Source organism: Cyanistes caeruleus, chromosome 15 (genome assembly GCF_971803275.1).
Source record: "Cyanistes caeruleus chromosome 15, bCyaCae1.hap1.1, whole genome shotgun sequence".
NCBI lineage: Eukaryota > Metazoa > Chordata > Aves > Passeriformes > Paridae > Cyanistes > Cyanistes caeruleus.
In genome coordinates this window covers 17,823,699-17,848,483 of record NC_141715.1, presented here as the reverse complement: position 1 = coordinate 17,848,483, position 24,785 = coordinate 17,823,699, and the positions used below count along the sequence as shown (strand labels likewise).

The 24,785-nt window shown below is 50.2% G+C and overlaps 1 protein-coding gene across 1 annotated transcript in view; it reads left to right on the top strand.

Annotated features, from left to right (window-relative positions):
* The window catches only part of FGF18 (fibroblast growth factor 18), a 64,013-nt gene that overhangs the window by 12,026 nt on the left and 27,202 nt on the right, over window positions 1-24,785 (top strand). Inside the window, exon 3 of the mRNA XM_086851230.1 lies at window positions 10,417-10,597. Within this exon, the coding sequence (XP_086707356.1) occupies window positions 10,417-10,597 (181 nt within the window). The remainder of the gene's footprint in view (window positions 1-10,416; window positions 10,598-24,785) is intronic.

Here is a 24,785-nt window from a genome sequence, read left to right as displayed (position 1 = left end):
GTATTTATGCTCGTGGAGGTTTATGATCTGTCGGCACTGGCTGCTGAAATGCTTTATTTATCCATAGGCTGGGCCACACAGGGAGCGTCCTTATTCTAGTATCATGTTCAGGATGCTGTAGTTATGGGTTGTGTCAGCACTTCCATGTACAAACCTTGTTATTCAGGGCTTTTGCAATTCTGTGGAAAAGAAAACCAGTGGCCTGGCATGGCAAGGGGAGGCTTGGAGGCACACATGAAAGCCCAACAACCCACTGCCCATTTAGGGATTATTAGATGGGCAGCCTCTTCCCTTGAGGAAAATTGCCAAAACCATCCTCCTCCCTGGTTGATGTTGTGCAAAGAAAATCCTTTTTTGTGTGCTTGTCTTGGGGTCGGATGGGGAGAGTGCAGTGAGGCAGGACACTGGCTGGGATCCTCTCTGGATCTTTGGGAAACAAACCTGTGGCTGGGACAGAACGGAGCTGCCTTCTCCTGGAACGTGCGGGTGTGGAGGGCTCGGGAGCTGCCCAGCCCCGGCTCACAGCCCTAGGAGCAGCAGGTGATGGGGTTTATAAATGTGATTTATGCCCTGTTAGTGCAGGAGCTTGCGGGATTATAAATTATTTGGAGATTTCTTGATAATAGAGGGAGCATGGTATAAACAGGAGAGGTAATAGGGCTTGAGAATGTATTTCAAAGTGCTTTTGGGGAAGGAGAAGTTCTGTGACTGCTGGCAGGTATGGGGTGATCCTGGCTGTGCTGGAGGAAGACCAACCCAGCCAAGATATTTTTTATTTCTCCCTCTTAATGCTGATGGGTTTTGTGGGTGCTCCATGGGACAGTCTGGAGTAGAGTTCATAAGTTGGAGCAAAAATGCTCGTGGAGCCCTTTGGCCTGGGACAACGGGCTGGGGCTGGCATCAAGGGTGACTTGTGCAAGCAGAATTGATTGGTCTTCAGCAGGAGTAGGCAGTGGTGAAGTATTAAGGAAGCTGACAAGAAAGATAGAAAGACAATTTGCAAGGTGATGTCATGCCAGGACAAAAGGGAATGGCTTCCCACTGCCAGAGAGTGGGAATATTAGATGGGATCTTAGGAAAAGTACTTCCCTGGGAGAGTGGGCAGGGGACCTGGCACAGGGTGCCCAGAGCAGCTGTGGCTGCCCCTGGATCCCTGGAAGTGTCCAAGGCCAGGCTGGACACTGGGGCTGGGAGCAGCCTGGGATGGTGGAAGGTGTCCCTGCCCTGGCAGAGTGTGGTAACCAGGTGATCTTCAGGGTCCCTTCCAACCCAGGCCATTCTGGGATTGGTTCCTCAGGAAGGGGACTCTGTGGCAGCAGGGTTGTCACAGAGGGAAATCAGGATGCCAAACTGCTGCTCGATCCTTTTGGTAGCAGGTAGGGGCTGGTGTGAGTGGCAGGGACTCCTGAGGAGGCCCCTTCCCCTTGGCACCATTCCCACAGAGGGTCCCTGGGTGTTACCTTGTCAGAATGGGCAGGAATGGAACTGACTGGAGCTTAGCAAAAGATTTCCAGAGAAAAACTTGGTAGGTTTCTTTAAAAAAAGAGTTTTTCAAAAACTCTGCTTGATAGAGGAAAGTGATGTGGGCTCATTCAGTCAGGTCCCAGGCATCTCTGTGAATTGGCCTTTAGAGAATCCACCTCTCACCTGAGGCCGGTGCTTGGGAGCTGCTGTGGGGACCGTTGTTGGCCAAGTCTCTGTTTTCTTTGCAGATGCAATGCAAGAAGGTATTTTGTGAGCCCTGCCCTGCCCTGGTGTGCACTGCTCGGCAGTTGCCGTATTTTACCCTAGAGGGAGTTGCTTTTCTGCAGTGGGAGCAGGGATCTGTGTTCCTTGGAGGATGTCAGGGGACCAGATGAAAGGAGCTCCCGGGATAAGCACTGGATCACTGCTGAGGTGCTGCCCCTGCAAATGTTTATTCTCTTATGGGGAAGTTGGTCTTTGATGACCTTCCATCTCCTTCTGGTGGGAGGGTTTTCCTGAGTATCTCTTGGGTTTTCTGGATCTCGTGCCTTTGCTCCTTTTTTTGTGGAGGTCTCGACTGGGCTGGTGTCAAGCAGAAGAGCAGAGATGTCATCTTGAACCTGGCACACTGGTGCTTCAAACTGACATTTTAAGTCCTTGTGAATAGCACAAGGCAGAGGCCTTTTTCCAGGTTTTAGGAAATGCCCGACCTGTTTCAGGGTTGCAGGCTCAGAGTTTCCACTCTGCCCTGCTGCTGTGGCCAAATGGGTTTGCAGCAGGAGCATCTGCCCTGGGGAGAGGGGAGAAAAGGTCAGGAGTGCTTTGAACCTGACAGGTTTCTCAGTAATTGGACTCAGGTCTCACTTGATGAGGTGAACAAATTGCTGGGAAGTATTTTTAGTGGGGCGCTGCAGCTTTTGTCCCAGGAGCATCCCGCTGGGAGCTGAGCCCTGGTCTGCAGCGCAGCCCCACCGCTGTGGCCACGCGGGCTCCTGCAGCCCAGGGTGAGCAGCAGAGGATCGGGGACAGGCCGTGTGCTCGGGCCCCATCCTGTGGCCCCCTGTGCAGAGCCACCTGTGCTGGGCAATGTTTAACTCCTGCCCATCAGGGCAGGTCATTTTGGCAGGAGAGCTTTCTGCACCCAGAGAAGAAGGTGTTTTTTGTTAAGGTAGCGGAGGCAGTTGTAGTGTGCCAAGCTCCCCAGCCCATGGTTTCACAGGTTGGGGCAGTTCTGCAAAACCTGTTCAGATCTCTTTGCAGCGACACTGATGCTGTGAGGAGGAACGAGGGCATGAAATGACTTCTGAGGAAGCTGGGTGCCCTGGTGGGAGCAGGGAGGAGCAGTGGCAGCAGCACGGAGCCTCACAGGGATGCGGGGTCCAGCATGGCCCACGTGAAGTGTGAAGGATGTGGCCACGGGTCAGCGGAGCCCAAGGGACACGGATGAACACGGAAACTCCCTCTGGAGCAGAGAGAGCACCCCGTGGGGAGATGAGGTGCCAGAGCTGGAGTGGTGACATCTGTGTGGCATCAGGTCAGCCCTTCCAGCTCTGACCTCCCTGGCGAGCCCCGGGCAGCGGCGCGGGGAGGCGGCACTTGGCCGGGTGCAGGGGAAGTCACAAGGACCACCCAGTTCTGATAAGGACAGTTTAGAAAGGAAGGGGAAGGTTGTGAAAAGAGGGGCAAAGGGGCACAAAGGGAAGAAAAAACCCACCCCTCCGCCGAACAAAACTGAAGATCAAGACTGCTGTTAAACACACTGCCTGCGAGGGAGGTCTCACCGTGCCTTTTCTAATCTAGAGCCAGCCAGGATTGCATTAACAGCTTCAACGCAATGGAACAAATTAATCCCTGATGTAATTGAAATCGGTGAGGTCTCACAATAGGTGAGTTTGACCCAGTGGGATAGAAATAGAACAAGTATTGGAATGAAGGAGTGAAACGAAGTCACACTGTTCAGCCATTGGTATTTCATTCCTAGAAACAAAGGCCAGACAAATGCAGAGAATACATGGCTCTGCTGGGCATGGTTGAAAGCTGCTCAATAATATCAAGCTTTGAAGGGGTATTTCTGTGGGGAGAGGAAGTATATAGCAGAGATATAACAAGCATTAAAAAAGAAAAAAAAGACAAAGAAAGAAAGGAAGAAAGAAAAAGCCCTGCTTGTTCCTTGCCTGATGGATAGCATGGTAAAATAATACCAGCTGTTAACTAATAACCACCATCACCATCAAGATACATCACAACTGGAGAAAAATAAGAAAAAGAGTTAAGGTCTAAACTATATTTCCAGAGACTCAAGCTGTCAAGAGCCCATGGCAAACTGTGGCATCCTGCAGATCTCCCTCAGCTGAGGTTTGCTTTGGTCAACACAGGTAGCAGGAGCTGGTCCCACTGGGGAAGAGCTGCCTTTGGGCACTGGGAGGGGGCTCAGCCTCAGCCCCTGCAGCACCAGGGCATGGCTCAGGGGCACGGGGGACAGCGGGGCTGCCTCGTGCAGGCAGCTGGGCTGCTGCTGCTCATGGTGACACTGTCAGGAATGTGTCTGGGTGCTGCTGGCAGTGACCTACTCCCAGCCAATGCAGGGGGAGATGAGAGGCTGGGGGTGTTGGAGCCCCCCCTCTGGGAGCTGCATTTCAGCAGCACTCTGGTGCTGGGCTGTGCTGTGGGCAGCGCCATCCTGCCTGCAGCTGGGCTTCTCAAAGTTCTTCATCCAGGCTGAAGCCCTGCTCTTCACCAGGATTAACCATTTCCAGGGTGCAACAAACTTAGGATCCCACCATCTCACAAATGGTGCATTTTCACAGTTCTAGCCATGGCTCATTCTACCATCAAAAGCAGAAACTTAGTTTTCTTGAAGGTGGCATCACCTTTCTCTAGAAAATGGTCAAATACTGACTGATGGGCCATAAAACATTCATTTCCTCAAGCTCTCAGGTTCCAATTTCTTGGCACACCCTCCAGCCTCCCTCGTGGTTTCATACCAGGCTCAGTAATGCTGTGCCTGTCATCCCAAGGCCAACAGATGCGTTGCTTTTGCAGTGGTGTATGGCTTGCACAGCTGGCAGGGCCATGGAGCTGCTGGAAGTGTGGCTGACATTGAATGAAATGAAATGAAATGAAGATGGCTGCATTTCTCAGAGATTGTGTGCTTCTGAGGGAGAAGCTCTGCCACTGCCCGAGGAGATTCAGTCTGTCTCTCTGAATGCACAGGGCAGCTCTCTGGAGGAAAGGGGGCTTCGCTTGCAGAGCAGCTTTTGGATCCAAGTATGTGTCACCTCATGGAGCTTGTCCCCTTTTCTGAGCCCTGGAAATGTGTTCTCTTTGGGTCTTATTTAACATTTCTGAAATCCACAGGGACAGGCAGGCCTGACCCCCTCATCTCCCCATTTCCTTCTCCAGCTTTCTCACCAAAAAGAAATACCAAAGAGCATTTCAAGTGGAATTCTTTGTAAATGCCATTGGTAGAGTTTTTTTGTGGAATCCCATATCTGATCACCTTGAACAACTGCTTCCACAGTGCTCCATGCCCTTTCTCACAGACCATCCCAAGGTGCATAGTCATCTTCCATGGTGACATCTCCCACGGCTTAGAGTGCAGCTTAAATTTTTGGTTATTTATTTTTAAAGAAAAATCCCTATTTTTCCATGGGTGTCAGGAAGAAACAAACACCAAAGCAAAGCTCTAAGTTCTGTTATTTGGAAAGGCTTAGCTCCATTTGTGCAATTCTGGCACTGTTGCACCATAGCCTCCCTCCCATTGGACATCCAGAGCTTCACTCCAAATCAGGGATATTCTCAGAGCTAGCCAGCTATTGGTTTTTTCCAGGCACAGAGCTCTTAGCAGCTTCTCTCAAGAAAATAATTTCTGTGGGTGGTTTTTTCCTCCTTACTAAACATCAGTTAATGCAAAACCAGCACAGTGCCATCTCTGCATATCTGAGCATGGAGCTGCTTTTCCAAACATGCTCCTAAACCCAGAGAAGGGACCATGCCCAAGCCGTTCTCATCCACTCCTGTCTGGCCCCGGACTAGGCTCTGTGACACAAAGGTAACAACATCTTGGTGTTGTTAGATGGACTTTGCAGTTAAATGGAGGAAAAATGAGTGCCTTGTGTTTCACTGTGGCTGCTATGGGGAGCTAGCAAATCCTTTACATACAGGAATTTTGCCAGTCATGGAAGCAAAGTGGTTTGTTACTTGCCTTTGAGGGCTTGGGAGACATCTGTCTTGGATATCCTCTTGTTGACCTTATTGAGTTAACTTTCATGTGTTTAGAAGGTCACAGAGAAAATCATTAATATTAGGTTGATTTGATGGCTGAAAGGTAATAAGTATTTCCTGCTTATCAGATAGGGTTTGAGAGAACTCTGAATAGCTTGATTTGTTTATCTTTTGCAATCGGTACGGCCCTTAGCGAGAGGGATTTTGTATTCCTGCTTCAGCTGGTGGAATGACATAGGGCTTGTTTTCCGCCGAGTGCTCCACAGCACAAATAGCAAAACACCAGGAAACTGTGAAGTCCAGCTCCCAGCTAACTTGGCCATGCTGTGGGCCTTGGACATCTCATGCTGTAACACTTTATGACATGAACAATAACAGATTAACATCCCCTGTTACTGGAAAGCTCAAAATAGAAAATGTGAAGTGCGTGGAGGTTGGTTGGGTGGAAAGCCAAATCCTGTAAACGTGGCTTGGCACGGCCAGGGTTTCATTGACCTTGGCGGGGCTGGGAGTGCTCCATTCACAGGAGGCATCTGGGAGTGCAGAGATGGGGCACGAGCCTGTGCAGGGCTGACATCACAGTGCTGCTCTTGGAGGCTTTTGCTGTTCCTGAGCTTTTCTTGGATTAATGTGCAGTGAAACCTTAGGCTGCATCAGCAAAATGGTCTTTCCCTCACCCTCCATCTGGGATTTAACAAAGAGGGGAGTCATTCTTTAAGCTGAAGGATCGTTGTAAAGCCATTTAAAATGAAATCCAGTCTTATTTGAGAATCATTTGGCAAAAAAGCACATGAAAATCTCCCGTTGTGGACTCGCTAGAAGACAGACATCGTTTCTGGTTCCTTTGGCTGTTGGGAAAGGAGGTAGGACTGAATGTTCCACCTTGAACGGTTGGGCAAGGACAACAGATGAGGGAGAGCAGCTTCTTTTCAGGAGGGAGGCATTTCTGTTGCTTCTAGGGCTTGAGGTGATGGTTGTTTTTAAAATAAATGCTGTTTATTCCCTTGCATAAACTCTGGATAGCCAACAGTATTTGTAGCTGTATAGTATCATCGAAAGGTGTGGTGACAATTAAATAATGAATGGATAAAGAATTGATGGAAAAGAAAAAGAGAGGAAGTGTGAAAATGAAACCAAATTCAGTGCTCTGATTTAACAACTGGGCTTTTGCAGGTTATAAATCATTGCCAAAGAATGAGATGGAGTTACAAGAAACCACACTCCTGAGATGCTGAAACCAGCATGCACAGGCAGCAGACAGATGCCCAAACCAGCTGGACAGATGCCAGACAGACCAGTACCCATCCCCAGGCCCCTGGAGGAGTCCTGTGTCCCACAGTGCTGCTCAGGAGCTGGAAGGTGCAAGCAGCCCTTCCCTTCAGGGACCTTTCGTGTGCAGCTCTGGACCCAGGGTCTGTCTGCTGCCTACACGGAGGTGTGGATGGTCAGGCTGAAAGGCAAAGAAGGGCTCTCACACTGTGTGAGATATGTTTGTGTGCAGTGACAACATTTCTACAGTGAAAACAAAAAAGGAAAACTTGCTTTGGTGAACAGGAATGAAAACCCTTTGGTTTAAGGGACTTAGAGACATTTCTGCATTGAAGTGTGTTTGGGGGTGGATGTACTTGGTTTCAGGTGACCTCCCTAACTGAGTGTTGGCAATCAGTTGCCAAAGGAGACATATGTTATTAATTTTTATGAGATTTATAGAAGAGTCTCTCTTATGGTATATATACATGGACTTCCTTATCTCAGAGGGGCTTGCTGCTCGAGGGAGTGTACCCTGTAGGGGAGGGGTCCTGTGAGAGTGGATTTTAGCAATGATCAAACAGGTTTTATCTCATGAAATGATCACTGCATGAAATTTTATTTTGGTGTATTGATATTCTCTGCTGCAGGCCAGATGCAGCCCAGGCTGGCACGCTTAATTCCCTTTGGCCACCCTCCAGCAGAGCATCCTGTTTTCACAGGGTGGTTAAGTGTGAGCTTATCTTTAAGCAGGCGGCGAAATCCGGGTGGTTTCACTGCTGCTCTGACCACGGCTTCTGGCCAGGGGACAGCTCAGCTGCCAGGGGAACCTGTAGCTCCTCCAGGATCCCTGCCCTGGGACAGAACCAGGCCCTTCCTGGGGAAGAGGTGGAGTGATGCACACTGGGCTGGGTGCATTTGGGGTCAGCATCACCTGCTGATTTTGCATCAGCTACTTCAGGCCTTGGCTGAGGGTGATGCCAGCCAGCTCCTTGGACAGGGCAGGAAGAGATGTCACCCCCTGTGCTGCTGGTGCCCTTCTTACAAAGTCAAGGGGCTCTCAATTAGCTGATCTTAAGGCAGGACAGTGGTGTCAAAGGTGCACAGGTGTGTCAGTGACAGGTTGGAGCTGAGCACTGTGCAGGATGCTCTGTGGGTGCTCCTGAGGCACTGCAGCCACAGGCTGGGGCCTCTGCTGTGCAAGTCCTCCAGAGACAATTAGAAGAGAATTAGAACACGTCTTGGGAAACAGATTGCATTTTCTGTTGGGAGTTTCCAAAAAAGCAAAGCAACCTGCCCTTCCCCCCACTTCAAATCCCACCTGTTTTGGTTTTTTTCCTAGAAAAATGTGAAATTCATTAATGTGTGGTGAAAGCAATGTAACGACGTCATCTTGACTTAAAATCTGTTTTAAATCTTAGAATGATGGAGCCAGAATTTTAGCTGCAAATAGCCTTGCCTTGGGGCACAAGGCAGACTGTCAGCATGACTGGAACATCTCTGGGTTTGGTAGTTTAGCATCCTTTGCAACTATGACATTTGAAAAGAAAGCAAGAAAAGACACAGAAAGGAGAAAAAGAAATTAATATTATTTCTGTCAAAAGCCAAGCCCTGTGTGCTGTGCTCAGGTGTAGCTGTGGTGCCTGGGGAGTGCAGGGCAAGCAGAGCCCAGCTCTGTGCTAGGCAGAGCTCTGCTAGCATCCTGCTGAGGCCACCCTGCCATGCCCTCTGCCCAGGGGTGCTCCTCCTGCCACATCCCCAGTGCTGAGTCACAGCTCCTGGCTGCGCTGTTTTCTGACAGTGGGAAACACTGTGAGCCCTGTCCCTGTCCTCTGACACTGCTGTGAATGTCCCAGCACTGCCCTGAGCCTCCCTTGCCCAGCCTGTGCCTTCAGCTCCCTACGGGCTTCTGACAGCAAAATCAGAGCTAAATCACCCTCTTCTCAAAATGTCAAATACCAAAATCCAGATTTTGGGAACAGCACCGAAGGCAATCCCGCAGCATCGCTGGGAACCTCATGGCTGTTGAGCCTGGGCTTTGGCTCACGGTGCTTTCTGGAGGTCTGGTGCTCAGCAGCACTGCCTGCCTGAGGTTTTCTTCCTGCTGCAGGCCTGGGTGTCCCCTAGATAATATAACCTAGATATCTAGGTTATCCCTAGATAATTGGGAATGCTGCAGAGTTCTGTTGAGATTTGGACTTTCAGGCTTCACAGTATTTGCTGGTATGAGATGGTGTGCAGGAGGCTGAAGTGGGGCTCTTTGGTGTGTTGTGGCCACTTTCTGTATATGTATCAGTCTGGGGTGGATCTGAACAAGGATTTATTGACCTTTTCTCATTTTCATTGCCAGTTCCCTCCCCACACTGCTACATCAGAACACTTTTTCTTCAGGCCATGTTTCTAAGTCCTTTATTGTCCTGTAAAGGGAGTCTGCCACCAAAATGTTGCCCATCTGTGAGTTTGGAGTGGACAGTGTGGATGCTGTGGTGCAAATGCTCCACAGGTCACAGATGGACAGATTGTGGAGCAATTTTTGGGCTTTGCTGTTAGGGTGTGAAGAGCTTTTTGGATGCACGCTGTTGTGTCCCGCTTGGGAGGGCACCTTGAGAGCATTGGTGTTATCAGGTCCTCTGACCTTGGGCAAGCCAGGTCAACTCTTTGGAAGGAATAGTGGGACTCCTGTTTTGATATTTCTTGGGAATACTTAAAATAGGAAATGAAACAAAAAGTTCATGGTAATGTTTGAAGCCGTGGTGAACTCATGTTAATTTAGTCCCTTGGCCAGAACAAACAGATGAGGTGGCTGAGGCTGTCAGAGCCCTGCTGACCACAGCCACTGGTGGAAAAGCTGGTTTGACTCTCACCACTCCTCGTGATCTCTCCCCAAGGGAGCTGTCCCATGGCCCTGTCAAGGTGGACAGAAGCACATCCATGGATGGTGACCACATCATGGCTTCACTCCAGAGCAGAGCTGTAGAATGGACAAATGACACTTCTGTTGTAGTGGGTTTTATGTGAAGTTCAAGTCCAGCCTGCTAAGGGCAGCACAAAGAGTTTTTTCCCTTGACTTCTCCCTGCAGTTGACCCAGAGAATCAGTGCACTGCTGCTGCACCAGATCTCTGAGAAGGGGCTGGCTGTCCCCGCTCTCCAGTCTGCGCCTGTGTGACCTGGTAGAGGCTGTGCATATGCAGTGGAGAGCCTGATTTATGGTCAGTGGGGCTGACCAGGAGGATTAAATCAAAGCAAGGACAAGCAGAAGTTTTTCAAAAATGCCCAGTTTGATTGTAACCCCCCAGGTTTGTTTACTGAGGAGAGTCAGCTCTGGGGGGCATTACAGAGTGCCTGACACTGCTGCCAAGTGAAGGGCAGCCCAACCTGAGCCCCCAGTGCCCTTGGCAGACTGATGTGCAGCCCCTCTGCCCCCAAGCCTTGCTGTGCTCACAGTCTGTTCTGTTCTGTTCTCTCCCCACCTGTCCCAGATGTTTGCTGCTGAAGAGAATGTGGATTTTCGGATACACGTGGAGAACCAGACGCGGGCGAGGGACGACGTGAGCAGGAAGCAGCTTCGGCTCTACCAGCTCTACAGCAGGACAAGCGGGAAACACATCCAAGTGCTTGGCAGGAGGATCAGTGCCAAAGGAGAAGACGGAGATAAATATGGTAAGAATATTTACTGGAATCCCCCAGACTTCAGGTCAAAGGCTTTAATCCAGGGTGTTGTGCTAAGAATATCTTGGGAGAAAAATAATAAGAGCAATAAAAACCAAAATAAGAGGAAAAAGCTCTTTCCAGGTAAAGAACATGAGATTTGGTTTGCTGCCACTGCCTCTGAGCTGCAGGCAGTTCCCATGGTACTGCCATGCCCCTGTTTATTAGTGTATGGTTGGAGAGAAGAATGTCTTTCTGCCTAAGCCATGAGCTCACTGTGTGTTTTCTGCAATTCATAAATGACACCTAAATTGGTGGTTGGGGAAGCCCTTTCCCCATGAACTCTTGGGCCTGTGGTTGAGTGAATCCAGTGTTTGAATGAAGCACTCCCATCTTCTCAGGTAGTGGGATGTTTGGTTTGAACTGAAAGTAGACTTTGAGAGCTTTGAGAGTACCTTGGAGCTCAAGCTGAGTCTCTGAGTGTGTGGATCTTGCAGGAAAAACAATGCTTACCCTATGCTAGCAGTGCATCCAACGATTCTTGAGATTTTCACACAAGCAACATGCTGGAAATGCTGCTGGAGGCTGGGCTATGCAAAATACTGTAATTCTGATTCATTTGGAGATGGTTTCTGCTGAGATGCTTTTTCTCTCGTTGGCTGTCGGGAGGGTTTTAGGGCTGTTGAGAGCACTGGTCCTGTTGGTGTTTGGGATGCACATTCCCGTGCTGCTGCAGAGGTGTGTGTGTGAGAGTTTGCTGGCTTGGCCAGCACATGGGATTGTCTGGTGCAGCACTGCTGAGGTGGAGCTGAGCTCCGAGGAGGGCAGCTCAGCATCTGGGAGCGGTTGTTCCCTCAGGAAGCTCCAGGACAGATGAGGCACATGCTGAGGGCAGCTGCTGCCACTGCCGGTGCGGGTGCAGGAGCAGCATGAGCTGTGCCACGGGAAGCGACAGCCAGCGAGCACCTGGCAGGTAGGAAGTGACCCCAAGGCATTGTGTGGGGTCAGCCGTTCTCTCAGAAAGAGCCCTGCCCTGAGGTCTCATCAGCCTTGTCCCTTGTCATTCCCAAATTCCCAGATATTACAGGAGTGAAAAGTGCCGCTTGGCTGCTAATTATTGTGTCATTTTATGGCATTCGTGCTCCTGAGCTCTGATATGGAGACGAGTCTCTGGGCGCTGCCGCCGCCCGGGGACGGCTCCTGCCCGCGGAGGCTGTCAGGTGCCGTGATGGAGTTTTCCTCCCGGTGAAAGAAGGCGGCATTTACAGTGGGTGCAGCAGGGAAACGTTCCCGGGAGCAGCTGACAAGTGCTAATTTATGTGTCAAAGCCCATCTTGTCCCCTTCATACATATGCAATCGTGTCTGAACAACAAACCCGCGTGCGGGAGCGAGCTCCTGGCCGAGAGCGGTGCTGCCATGGCAGAGCCCGAGATTCCTGGACCAGACCTCCTGCATCCCTGCCTGCCTCCAAATCCTGCTCCTCCATCCCTGCCTGCCTCCAAATCCTGCTCCTCCATCCCTGCCTGCCTCCAAACCCTGCTCCTCATCCCTGCCTGCCTCCAAATCCTGCTCCTCCATCCCTGCCTGCCTCCAAACCCTGCTCCTCCATCCCTGCCTGCCTCCAAACCCTGCTCCTCCATCCCTGCCTGCCTCCAAACCCTGCTCCTCCATCCCTGCCTGCCTCCAAACCCTGCTCCTGCATCCGTGCCTGCCTCCAAATCCCTCTCCCGGCTGCCGGAGTGCTCGGTTTTTCTGCCTGCACCCCCAGACCCGCTCGGCCCCGGAGCCTCCTCAGCAAACGCGCCGAGGCTGCGGAGCCTTCTGGCCCCCAGCGCAGTGAAAGGTTATGGAAATGGGCTCCGGTCCTGCTTGGCACGGAGCACTGGGAGCATGATAATCGGGGAGACAGTGAGGTGGGACTCGGCGGGCCGGGATGGGACCACGCAAAGCTCCTGTCTGGGATAACGGAGTGGGGAGAGACGTCGGAGTTACTGGAGTGAGAACCATCTGTGTTCCAGCCCAACCTGGACACAAAGGCAATGACACAAGGCTCATTATGTGCCGGGAACCCCTCCCCCTGAGGCATTATTATGGAGTAACCTTTGATCAAGACCAGAGAGAGGCTTAAACCGGGTCTGGGGATCTCAACAGTTGCGAACTTTTGATCCACATCTCCGTCTTGCCGGTCGGCTGTGCGTCTGGAGCAGTACACCTCTCCTCCCGGGCAGCAGATGGCCGAGTGTCCCCTGCCCTTCCCCAGCCGTTCCCTGCCCTTCCCCAGCCGTTCCCTGCCCTGCCCCGGCCGTTCCCTGCCCTTCCCCGGCCGTTCCCTGCCTGCCCCGGCCGTTCCCTGCCCTTCCCCGGCCGTTCCCTGCCCTGCCCCGGCCGTTCCCTGCCCTGCCCCGGCCGTTCCCTGCCCTTCCCCGGCCGTTCCCTGCCTGCCCCGGCCCGTGCGGCTCGCTGCCTAAAGGCTGCGGCTTGGGGAGGGCTGGGGGAGGACAAGCACGTCTGAGAAATGCCTGACCAAAGGCAAGAGACGTGGGGAAAGGTGCCCGTGAGATGGCTCCAGCCGTGAATTCTCTCAACAGCCCAGGGCAGAAGGTGACATCAGGCAAGGGCCGGTCGGGGTTCGGGTGGGAAGCTCTGTCGGGAGGAAGGTCCCTGGTGCTCATCACCACCCCATTAGCACCAGCTCATTGCAAGGATAGCAGAGCAAATAGCGTTTTAGCGCCTCTTTCCCGTCTTCCCTTACACCCACAACAGTGTCCAGATTTTTATTTTTATTTTTTCACATATCCAACTTCCAAATGGGAGGGTTGTCCTGCCTTTGAAGGGAATTTACTTTTATTGCAAGGTTTATTGACTTCTGTAAAACTTCTCACCTCTTGGCACAGAGAAAACCCAGAAGAGAGGGGAGGTGGCAGATCTGGGGCAGGGAATGGCCGCTTTCCAAGCAGCCCCCGCAGGTACAGCAGAATGAGCAGCCAGCCCTGCCCGGGGGAGGGATGATGCTGCAGGGCTGGGGATCCGGCCAGAGAAATGCCCCTGGACTCTTTTGCTCAGGTGTGCAAATGCCACGCTCTGCAATGCAGGATTCTGCTGCCGTCATTCCGGTGTGTAATTTTTGGTTTATGCATTCTTTGGGGCCAAGACCTGGCCCAGTGTGTCAGATTATTAAATGGCAAATTAAATCAGTTAATAGAATTAATTGAGTCGATGTAATCCTTCTAATCAGATGGATTTGATCCCTTCTCAGATGAATTAGAATCCATTAACAGATAAGTCAATTATTGGACTAAATTAAATCTAATAATAATGCCCGCTGCTTACAGCAACACTAATTAATCTAAATACACTTACCTATCTCCCAAGGTTGTTTTTTTTTAAAGGCTTAATTGATGTTCCTAAAGTGCTCTGAGATCTTTAGATAACAGATGATCTATGTGAGAAAAATATTATCTCTTAACAGACTATAAACTAATTAAAGGACTGATCTATTTGCAAATTGCAGTTTTACTTTAATCTTTTCAACCTATCCAGAAGGAATTTGCACTGGCCCAGAAAAACAATATTCCTATTATAATCTTATTATTACTTTACGGGTTCCTAAGTGGTCCTTTCATTCAGAAAATGAAAGGGTGAAGGAGAAAAAACAACCATTAAAGTGCTGACAAAAAAAAAGAAAAAAGAAAAAAAGAAAAGGACCTGGAACCTTTATTTTCTACCTCCGATAAATGGTACAGATAGGGAAGAGAGGGATCAGTGACCTGAAACCTTAGATCCTTTCATTTATTTTCATTTCACAAAAGGCAGAAGACATTCTATCCTGTTTGCTCACGAACTGTGTATCCGGCGCAGTTGGGCAGACAGAGCTCTCTTGGTTGGGTGAAGGCATTTTTGCCTCATTTGTATTTCACAGCCATGGGGGTTTTGGTTTAATTTGTCCCCAGCTCCTGCTGTCCTGCGGGGCACGGAGCAGTGATAGGCACGAGTGCCGAGCTGGGAGAGCGCTCTGCTGCTCTCCGGAGCGTTCCGGGCTCTGTTCTGTCCCCGGGCCCGCTCCACCGAGCCGCCACAGCCCCTCGGGAGCTCAGAAACCCTGCGGATGATAAACCTGATAAACCTGCCACTGCTCAGAAACCCTGTGGATGATAAACCTGCCACTGCTCAGAAACCCTGCGCTTCATAAACCTCCCACTGCTCAGCCCTCTGGTCCGCAGCGCGGAGCCTTCAGCTGGGGAGGGCACAGGGGGGACAGCAGCACCCCGGTACCGGGCAGGAGCAGCCCCCAGAGGCTCCCCCGGGTCCAGAACCCCTGCGGGAGGGGAGGGGAGGGGAGGGGAGGGGAGGAGAGGGGAGGGGAGGGGAGGGGAGGGGAGGGGAGGGGAGGGGAGGGGAGGGGAGGGGAGGGGAGGGGAGGGGAGGGGAGGGGAGGGGAGGGGAGGGAAGGGAAGGGAAGGGAAGGGAAGGGAAGGGAAGGGAAGGGAAGGGAAGGGAAGGGAAGGGAAGGGAAGGGAAGGGAAGGGAAGGGAAGGGAAGGGAAGGGAAGGGAAGGGAAGGGAAGGGAAGGGAAGGGAAGGGAAGGGAAGGGAAGGGAAGGGAAGGGAAGGGAAGGGAAGGGAAGGGATTGCAGCTGTCTAGACATCAGCCACGCTCCATCCTGACAGAGATTTCATTTGTGGTAGAAATGGGCTCTGTTCCATGAGGAGGTGTAATACATGTGGAAAATACTATTATAGCAAAATAGCCTCCTTTAATTGACTCTGAATTTTGCAGGATTCCTTCCTGGGTTTTGGTAATCCGGTGCTCTCCAGAATTAATGGCTGACATAGCACTTCTTGGGGCTTGGCAGCCTGACAGCTAATTTAGAACTCCCTAAACTCATTTCACTAATGACTCCCATTTGTTCTATCTGAAAGCCTGGAAACAAATGCAAAATACCAGTGCCATTGTCCCATCTTTAGCAAGTCATTCTTTCCCCTCAGTGTTTCTGGCACCTTAACACAAGCTGCCTTGGGAAATCTGATTAACCCTTCCCCTTCCTGGAATAGTTTAAATCAATTTTGCTCCCTCTCCTGGGAAGAGCAGGAGTAAAAAGCAAAACTCATTGTGGCTGGAAGACTCAGTTTATCTGCAAGAAAGATAAGAGATGTAGTCCAAACAGCAATTTGGATTTGTGAAAGATCGCTGTATTTCCACAATTTTTCCACGTGTTTTTCTAAGCCGCTATTCTTGCCAGGAACAGGTGCGTGCAAGGGTTTGTCTGTCGGTATAGCTCTACCCCAAATCCTGCATGAGCTGGGATCTGTTTTGTAATTTATTGTGCTGACCCATCAGGATGGCTGTTTCCCATTTAACCGACATATCGCTGCCTCCAGTCTCTTCCCATTACAGTTTTGACATCACGACAAGACAAATAAATTTTTTAAAAGACCTTTTATCTCCTAAACCATTTATTTTCATTTACTTAGCCCGGGGGCAGAGCTGACCTCAGCGCAGGGGATGATCATTCACCATGGCAGCTGTACAGTCATATGGGTCCTGAGCTGGAGCAGCCTTTGCCCCGCAGCTGCTGTGCTGTGGCTCTGGGCTCTTCCCTGCTTGCCAACAATCCCTGAGAGCTGCCTTAGGTTTTGTTCCTTAGAGCATCTCCCCTTTTCCTCTGCAGCGGGGCTGTGGGGAAACTGTTCCTTGAGCACAGATGAGGGAATGAGCCGAAGCTTCAGGCAGCTCCAGGCTTTGCTGGCCATGTGTGAGGCAGAGCTGGGGCTGAGGATGGAGCTGGGCATGGAGCTGGGGATGGAGCTGGGATGGAGCTGGGGATGAAGCTGGGGCTGAGGATGGAGCTGGGGATGGAGCTGGGATGGAGCTGGGGCTGAGGACAGAGTTGAGGCTGGGGCTCGGGCAGGAACAGGGCCTCCCAGCTTGCTCTGGGCACCAAGGGCTCTTGGCTGCCCTCACCTTCCTGGTGTCTCTGAAATGTTCCATTTAAAACACTCTGTAAGCGTCTTATACAAACCATCTGTACATTGAAGACATTTTCAGTTTTTATTCTGCCATATCCTGTGCCTGTGCCAGGGTGGGGAAAAGCCTTGCTTAGGCAGGGTGAGAAGTTTAAAAAAATCCAAGCCTTTCCAATTCATGACAAACCTATTTCGAACAATGAATTTGTTGCCAGTTTCCTTTACTTTTGATTTTAATAGCTGCTCTCCTGAGCTACTGCTGCAACCAGCATCAGACCTGAAGCTCAGTCTCTCTGCAGCAATCCTTGTTTTGTACCTGCACTAACAGCAAAACCTTTCATTTATTTTCCCTCTGACACCACACTGATTTTGGATTTCCCTACTCCTGGATCTTGAGATAGCTTAAAGAACCTTGGCTTTCATGGGGAAAAAAGAGAATCTCCTTTTAACTCTGTGTCCAAACTTCAAGTCCCCAAGCACTGGGTTTGGAAAGCATAGGCCTGTCTGTCAGCAAATATTAGGGACCCAGATATAGCGAGGAGAGGTAATTTAGAGATCTGCAGATACTTTGTCATTGTTAATTTCTCTGTGGAGTGGAAAGTGATCTACAAAGTGAAAAATCTTTATTTTCATGCAAGTCATAAAAGGGTTTTTGTTAACAGTTTGTGTGTGTGTATATAATTCTGCACTGTGATTTAAGTGTTCCCATTAGAAATGCAGAATAGGAAATAGGATCCCATCTGTGAGCAATTTAAGAGGAAGTGAGACAATGGAGTCGATTGCTGCTTCAGTTTAGATAATCAATACAAATATTATTAGTATAGTGATTTATCTTCTTAGACACTTTATGAAAATGTGAATGCCAGCCCCTGAAGAGAGGTCAATATGATGTTATCTGCTCCTGCCTTGCTGTTTATGGTGCTTTCTCATGAAGGTCAAGCAGCTGCTTTGTTAAACGTTCTTCCCTGGCTCTGGTGAAATAACACAGAAACAAACTTAGGGCTTTCCTTTCTCCTCCATGGCTCTGTGTCAGTATAGTGATCGCTTCTGTCTGAAATCTGTACTGGGAACTGCTGAGGGGACACTGGGAGGTGATCTTTAGGTTCCCTTCCAACCCAAACTATTCTGTGATGAAGTTCTGGAAGAAATTTGCATAATTTTAAATATATTTCTAGGCCAGGAGTGATTTTATGCACAAATGCTGACAGTTCCTTTAGGTTTATTGCAGTTGTTTTAGGTTGGTGTCTGTTACCAAACCTTGTTTTGTGCTCTCTGAGGTTTTCCCATGTTTAAGCATTTGGACAGTCAGTGATTAATTCAAGTTGGTTCTTGGGGTGCAATTAAAAGTACTCTACAAATAGGCTAGTCTGCATTTCCAAAAGGGTTTTTAATTGCTTTTACTTTGGAGAGGAAGGAAGGAAAACATTGTCAACAACTGCTCTTGTACATTTTGCTTTGGGTGAACATTCCCATACATGATACCAAGTGGCCAAAGCAATTTCTTCCTTCACAAGAAACATTTGGAAGAAATGAGAAACGTCAATAACCCTATTAGCTGCCTAACAAAAGACAGGATGGGAAACACAAAACCTGATGCGAAGATGACACTTCTCCTTGAAGGTGCCATGGAGCCTCACTCAGCTGTTGTTTGAGATTCCTAAGGTCAGATTCCTGGAGACTCCTGGGAGTGTTGGCATTGGCCACCCCACTCACCTGGAGCATCTCCTGCTCCACTTGGCTGAGCTGGGCTGGTGGGACTCTGGGGCTGGACCCTCCAGACACTGGACACAGAAGGAACTTTGTTCCTCAGGTATAATGAGGTGACATGAATGTCACCATCTCGGTGTCCTCACGTGTCCGCCCCTCAGCCCAGAACGGCCTCACCTCACGGTGTGCCAGCAGGATGAAACTCTGCAGGCGGAGAGAGGCTGAGGAGGCTGTGCTAATGGAGACAACACGGGTGGCCTGGTTAGAAGTAATTATTTGGTGCTTTGAGATGCTGTGAGACCGCTCTTGTTTTCAGGTTGGGGTTTCCTCAAGAAAGATGTTAAATTTATAAAAAAAATACAATTTCAGTTGCTCGCATTTCACCTCAGCTCTTTGAAAAACCAGATAGTCAGGAATTTCCGCAGCTGCAAGGTGGAGCACAGCAAACATGAACAATGCCAGTACCACTGCAAGAACAGGGCCCAGGCCCTACAGAACTGCACCAAGCCCCAGGCTCGGCAGAAAGGTGAAAAATAGCAAAGTTGTGAAGAGGAGAAACTGCATGATGCTTGGAAAGCTGGAAGAATCCAAAAAAGGAGCTGAAAATACCCCCCAAAAATGACTACCTGTGGCTTGAACGAAATAGTGTCCGATCAGCACTCAGAAACCACTGGATCCAGGCCGTTCCAATACTGGCATTTTCCAGACTGCTTGCCAGTCAGATGCAGAGGAGAACACGTGTGGAGTGTCTGCGGTCCCAGTGCTCACAAGAAGTGGAAGGCAAGCTGGATGCAAAGGCAGTGAGAAGTCCCAGTAAAAAAGAAAGAACACCTACCTTTCTTCCAGTGGGGCTATTGGGGTTCAAGGGAGATGGGCACATGGCTGCACTCTGCGAACATCCCTTTTAATGAGCTGTGCCAGCAACAAATAGTGCCCACTTTGGTCCCTGAAGAACTTTCAGTATTTTCTGCATGTCCATAATAGACAGTTTGTGCTTTCATGGTGACGTAGAAGCTGAGACCTTCTCAATATACCCTGAGCTTTGTGTCCCCGACTTGTAGCTGCCTTGGGGATGTGTCTGTCCTTTGCTGATGCTGCCTGGAGTGGTGGAGCTTGGAGCATGACTGGGTTGTGCTCAGATTTTTTTTTGGCCTTGTCTCTGTGAGCTGAAACGTCTGCCAAGGTCTTCTCTTCTGCATTCACAGCTGCCAAAAAAAGTCACCTTTCTTCCCAAAGCAGCAGGAACAAGCCCCAGCCATGCGCCGTGACCCTGCCTCTCTCAGCTGTGAGGAGCTCTGGGTGTTCCACGGCAGCTGTGCTGGCTGGAGGGGCTGGCCCAGGTAGCACTCTGGAGAGGAGCCCTTGCTCTCCTCTGCTGCCCAGCTGCTCTGGCCTTGTCCTAACGCCGGGCTGGTGGGACAGAGGAGTGCACGCCGCTCCCGAGCGGCTCGCTGCTGCTCTGAGCCTTTGACACACCGTGGGTGACATGCTTGGGGTCCTGGCTTCAAGCTGGTGGGCTTTGGTTTACACCCGATGTTCTCAAGTGCTTTTGGGAGGACAGCAGGAAAGGAAATGGCTGTTGGAATGTGAGAGGGGAGCTGTAGCATCAGGGGATGTCGCCCACAGCCTCCGGAGGCTGTGAGGACCTTAGAGTAGAAAAGCAGCAGGGAAGGGCCAGGAATGGGATGGCATGTAAGCACCAGATAAACCTAAAAAATATTGTCCAGGTGTCCCCAGTGCTTGGCCAGGAACAGCTGCAAGGCTCACAGTTTGCAGGGGTGAGTGCTGGAGCAAGACTGGGGAATGCTTTGGGCTCCCGGTTTCAAATTCCACTTTGGGCTGAGTTAGAAGGTGAACACCGCAGCTCCCAAAAGCTGGTCTTGTCCTGTTGGGATCAGTGATGGAAGCCCAGGTTCCAGTGCCGAAGGAACGTGCCTAAGGGTAATTTCAGCATAAATCCCCAATAAGGTTTCTGCTGGTTGCATGGAGGGATCACAGGGTTGGATCTCTGTTAGAGCCAAGGCTTGATTATCCTTTTTCCTACGCTCCTGAAACTCCACCGACTTCAACAGAGCCATTCCTGGAGCTCCTGTGTGAGACTGAAAGGAGATTAAGTGCCCAGCAGTGCCTCCCATTCCTCCTGTGTCTTGCACCTTTGTTCAGACCTTGCATTTCAAACCATTTTAGCCGGTGGGAGGCAAATCAAAGCTGTTAGGTTTGAGCCGGTGACAATGGCCTGGTGCTGTGTGGTGTGCCCAGCCCCTTGCCTTTGTGCAACGTTTGTGATTCTCGCCTTTATTTCATTTGCTTCGGCATCTGCATTTGTAACCGTTTTTTTCAAGTGAAGTTTCTGACTGGTGACTCATTAGGGGTAAATAGGCAAAAGGATATTGACTTTACACCTACTAATTTGGGGGTGCTAACAAGCACATGTAAGAGCTTTATAGTCACCGGTAAATTGTCCCACCTGAGGGGGGCTGGAGGAGGGGAGATAAAAAGCATTACAAAGAAACAGCACTTTTGTTTCTAGCTCTCAGCCTCCCCTGTTCCTGCGGCTGCTGGAGCTGGGGTGGACTTTTGATGGTCACCATTGCTGGAGCCAGTTCTGAGCCTCCCCAGGATGTCCCAGCACCACCAGACCCGTGTGGGCACAGGGTGAAGGGTCTCATGGTGCAATGGTGAATGTGCTGGCCCAGAAATGAAGTTCCAGCGGTGGGGGAACACAGCTTCCTTCCTGTGATGGGAGTCAGGGTGTGCTGTGCTTGGAAGAGCAGGTGGAGACAAAGTGTGGCTGTGCCAGCAGTGTGGGAGGGTGCTGCTGGCAAACCTGACTGCCTGTGCCTGCCAGGGCACCGGAGCCTCACGGGCATGGCTGGGGGCAGCTCACTCTGCTGGGGCCAGTGCTCAGTCCTGCTGACAGCACCCAGTGTCTGTCCCTCTCCAGCCACGCTGGTGACACAGCAATGCCACCCTCAGGTGTGCTCAGATCAGGATGGCACTGGCTCGGAGCGTGACCTGTTGCAGGGTAGGTGGAGCACAGATGGCAGTGATGGTCCCTAGCCCTCGTGGTCCTGCCCAAAGCAGAGGGTTGAGCTGGGTCACCTCTTTGAGAGCCTTCTCAGCCTGAATTACTGCTTTGGAGAGTGTCTTCCAACACTGATTGTCAGAACACAACTGGCAGGTAAAGCCATTGGTGATCCCTTGCTCTAAAGGCAGTGATTTTCCTTTGGATGCATTCAGTGGGACCTCGGGAAGTGACTTTTGTGGTTTGTCCCCATTTGTGAATTTTGTATTGAGATTTTAAAGAATCTGTATTGCTTAAAAAATTGGAGATTGGCAAAGCTTTTTGTTGTCCCCCTTTGGTCCTTCTGCCCTTTTGCTCAGCTTGGGGTGACCCACTTGTGTGGGAGGATGATGCCATCTGCACAAGGGTGTGTGAGCCGCAGTTTATCTCGGAAGGTGTGTGCTGGGGAGGGGAGAGACACGCTGGGCACCAGGGTGAGAACCAGCTGTTGCCTCTGCTTCTCTCTGGACACAAGTCTGGTGTGCTGTGTGCTCAGAACAGAAGGAAGCCCTCACCACTGGCTGTATCCCATGTCAGGCTCTCACTCTCGGGCTGTGACTTCAGCCTCGCCTCTTCTCCTCTATTCCTGACCTGGCTGCAGCCAATATCTGTCTCTCAGCAGGAGGAATCTGAGGAAATGCAGCAAACTTCAGCTCCTGGGGCTAAATTGTTGTGCTCTCTAACAGCAAACTGTGTTGAACTAATTGACAACCAGCTTTAAACGTACCCCAATCAAGCAAGCGCATTGATTTATTTTTTCCTCTTGCCGAGCACTAAGCAGCTTCCAGCTTGGTTTCCTCCCCAAGAAGTGGATAACTCATCTATTGTGTAGTAAAACTGATGGGCAGTGTTGACTTCTATACAATCCTTTCAGTATGCTTAGGGAGGAAGGAGTTCTTATGCTTCTATGAATGTTTGGCCACTTAAAAAAAAGCAAAACAAAAAAAAAGCCCGACCCAAAACCACACACAACAACAAAAGATGATCCATTTTCTCTGGATGTCTTTGAAAGAAGCTTAGTTTAGAGACAGACTGGAGAGAATGGCTATTGATTTTGTTTGACCTCCAAAGAGACTGCGGTCAGTATATTTTCCCTGTTGGAAGTGGTTCAGGGCTCTGAATTTCCATGTCAGCGTTTGTATCCTGAAGTGCACTGAAGCTTTTGCTGCTTCTTCAATAAATAGCAAGCTGTAAGGAAAGGTGATGCTGGAGTAAATTTATTTCCTTCTGGATCTGCCCTTCCTTTCTTTTTCTTTCCTATGTAGCTTGGTCGTGTTGCTGATGAAGCTTTTACAATCTTTCTCATTGAATGCTGTGCAGGTTTGTGGCTTAAGCTGAGACTACAGGCATAGTTTTGTAATCCCTCTTTTGCTTTTTCCAGGGCTGAGCCAGGTCCTTTGCCAACCTCTTGCCTGCACCAGCAAGAAGCAAGATGCCTTCTTGTGTAGAGTAATAAATGCTCTAAAAACTGCCATCCTCTCTTCTACCCTGATTATTCTCAACCTTTGCAGAGGAAAGCCTTCCTGATTTTTGCTTAGTCTCCTGAAGAGAAACAGATTATTCTGTCTGGGGACTCGGTTGTACTGGAAATGCTCTCCTTGGTACAGGTCTGTGTAGTTTTTTAGATGTAGTTTTATAAAGTGGCTCATGACAACTGATGTGACTTTCTCTGGCAGCTAGCTAACAAAGGATGGCTTCCAGGGATGGCAATACCTGTGGGATAGGGTGGTTGTCAGGTCTAAAGGAGCTTCTTGGAGCTCTCTGTGAGATGAGCAGTGCCAGTCCCATCTCTCCATGCCGAGGTGCCAACTGTGTTATCTCCTCCTCGTTTAACAAAGTGCCTCATGTGGTGTGGTTTTGGGGAGTGTGTTTCTGCATGGGCACAGGTTCAGCACAGCCAGCACATCAAAGGGCAGCCTGAGAAAGCTGCCACAGCATAACCAGGTCATGGGAGAGCTGCTGATGTTGGGTACCAGCTGCTGAGCCACCCTGCCGGCTTTGCCAGCGCGAGTTTCCTTTCTAACCCGCACAGACAGAGCCTCTTGGAATCCTCTCTTCAGGGGCAGCTTGTCCCCCTGCCTCTGCCAGCCTCAGCTCTGCTGCTGCTGCTGCCCCGGGGGTGTGAGCCCTGCAGCCTGTGTGGGCTGCTGCCAGCTGCACACACAGTTTCGAACTCCGACACTCAATTCCCAGAGAGCGATGGCCCCGTGTGTCCCTAAGAGCGGGGAATGGCTGAGGGTCAGTTTGCACAGTCTGTGCCAAGCTGGGCTGAGGCTGCAGCCCTGCATGTGAATCTCTGCCGAGTCCCCAGAGCAGGACTTTGAGGGATCACCAAACCTTTCAATGCTACCTTTAGCCCAAACGTCCCCCTCCCCACGTCTGAATATTCAGTTCCATTAACCCCTTGCAAATGGCTCAGCGGTCACCTCCGGGAGTGGTGAGAACAGAGAGCTGGAGCTGTTAAGCCCCAGCACAAACACGGAGGCAAGGAGCTGATGGGAAGAGCTTGTGGGAGGGGGTGGATTTTCAAGTGGTGTCCTCCTGTTTGCACTGCACCACTGGGTAGGACAGGGAGTGCAGAGTGGCTGCCATGGGACAGTGTAGGAATATTTATCACTAAATTAATATAATATTATAATTACGGTATCCATTTATAATTATTACTGATAATAATATTTACAAATAAATACAATCATTATTGTCAAGTTAATATGACATTCATCAATGCGCTGCTTGCTTTGGGAGAGAGTAATCCTGAGCCTGTGGTCTGAGCACAGACTGGGCTGTTAGGCATTGCCCACCTCAAGGTCATCATGAGGCTTTGTTAATTAGTAAGCAGGAGGTTTTGCCAGAGCCCTGAGCAGCAGGTGATGGGCCAGCTGAGCATGTTGCTGGAAGGACAGGTAGTCACAGGGAAAGCAGCAATGCTCTGTGGTGCCCTGTTCAGTGGCTTCCAGTGGGGGGTCAGCAGGACATTGTGGTGATGGATCAAAAGCATGACAATTTCTTGCTAATGATCTACATCATAAATGAAGAACATGTAGAAAAGCAAAGGTGTCCTTGTGTCTTAAATGCCTGTAGTCTGCTTCTCAGAGCTGGGTACCAGTATCCCTTTGATTCTCAAAGGTAATTGCGCCTCTTAATTAGCTGGAGAAAACAATTCCCGTAGCCTGAGATCTTGCTATATAAATTATAATTAACCCCTTGGCAGTGGAAGCTGAGATTTCCTGCCCCGAGCACAAATGCAAAAAGCGTTAGCAGCACTTGATGTGGGGCCCAGGGGTCAGGCTGCCACCCCAAAATCCGGCTACGCTTCCCAGGGCAGCGGGAAAATGGCAAGGAAGCCACAGGAACGCAAGGGGAAGCTCTAAATGCACCATCTGAGGGGGTTTGGCCTGCTTTCTTTTCAGAGCTGCTGATGTCCCAACACAACAGACAGCAGAGCAAAGAACAAACCCAGCCCTG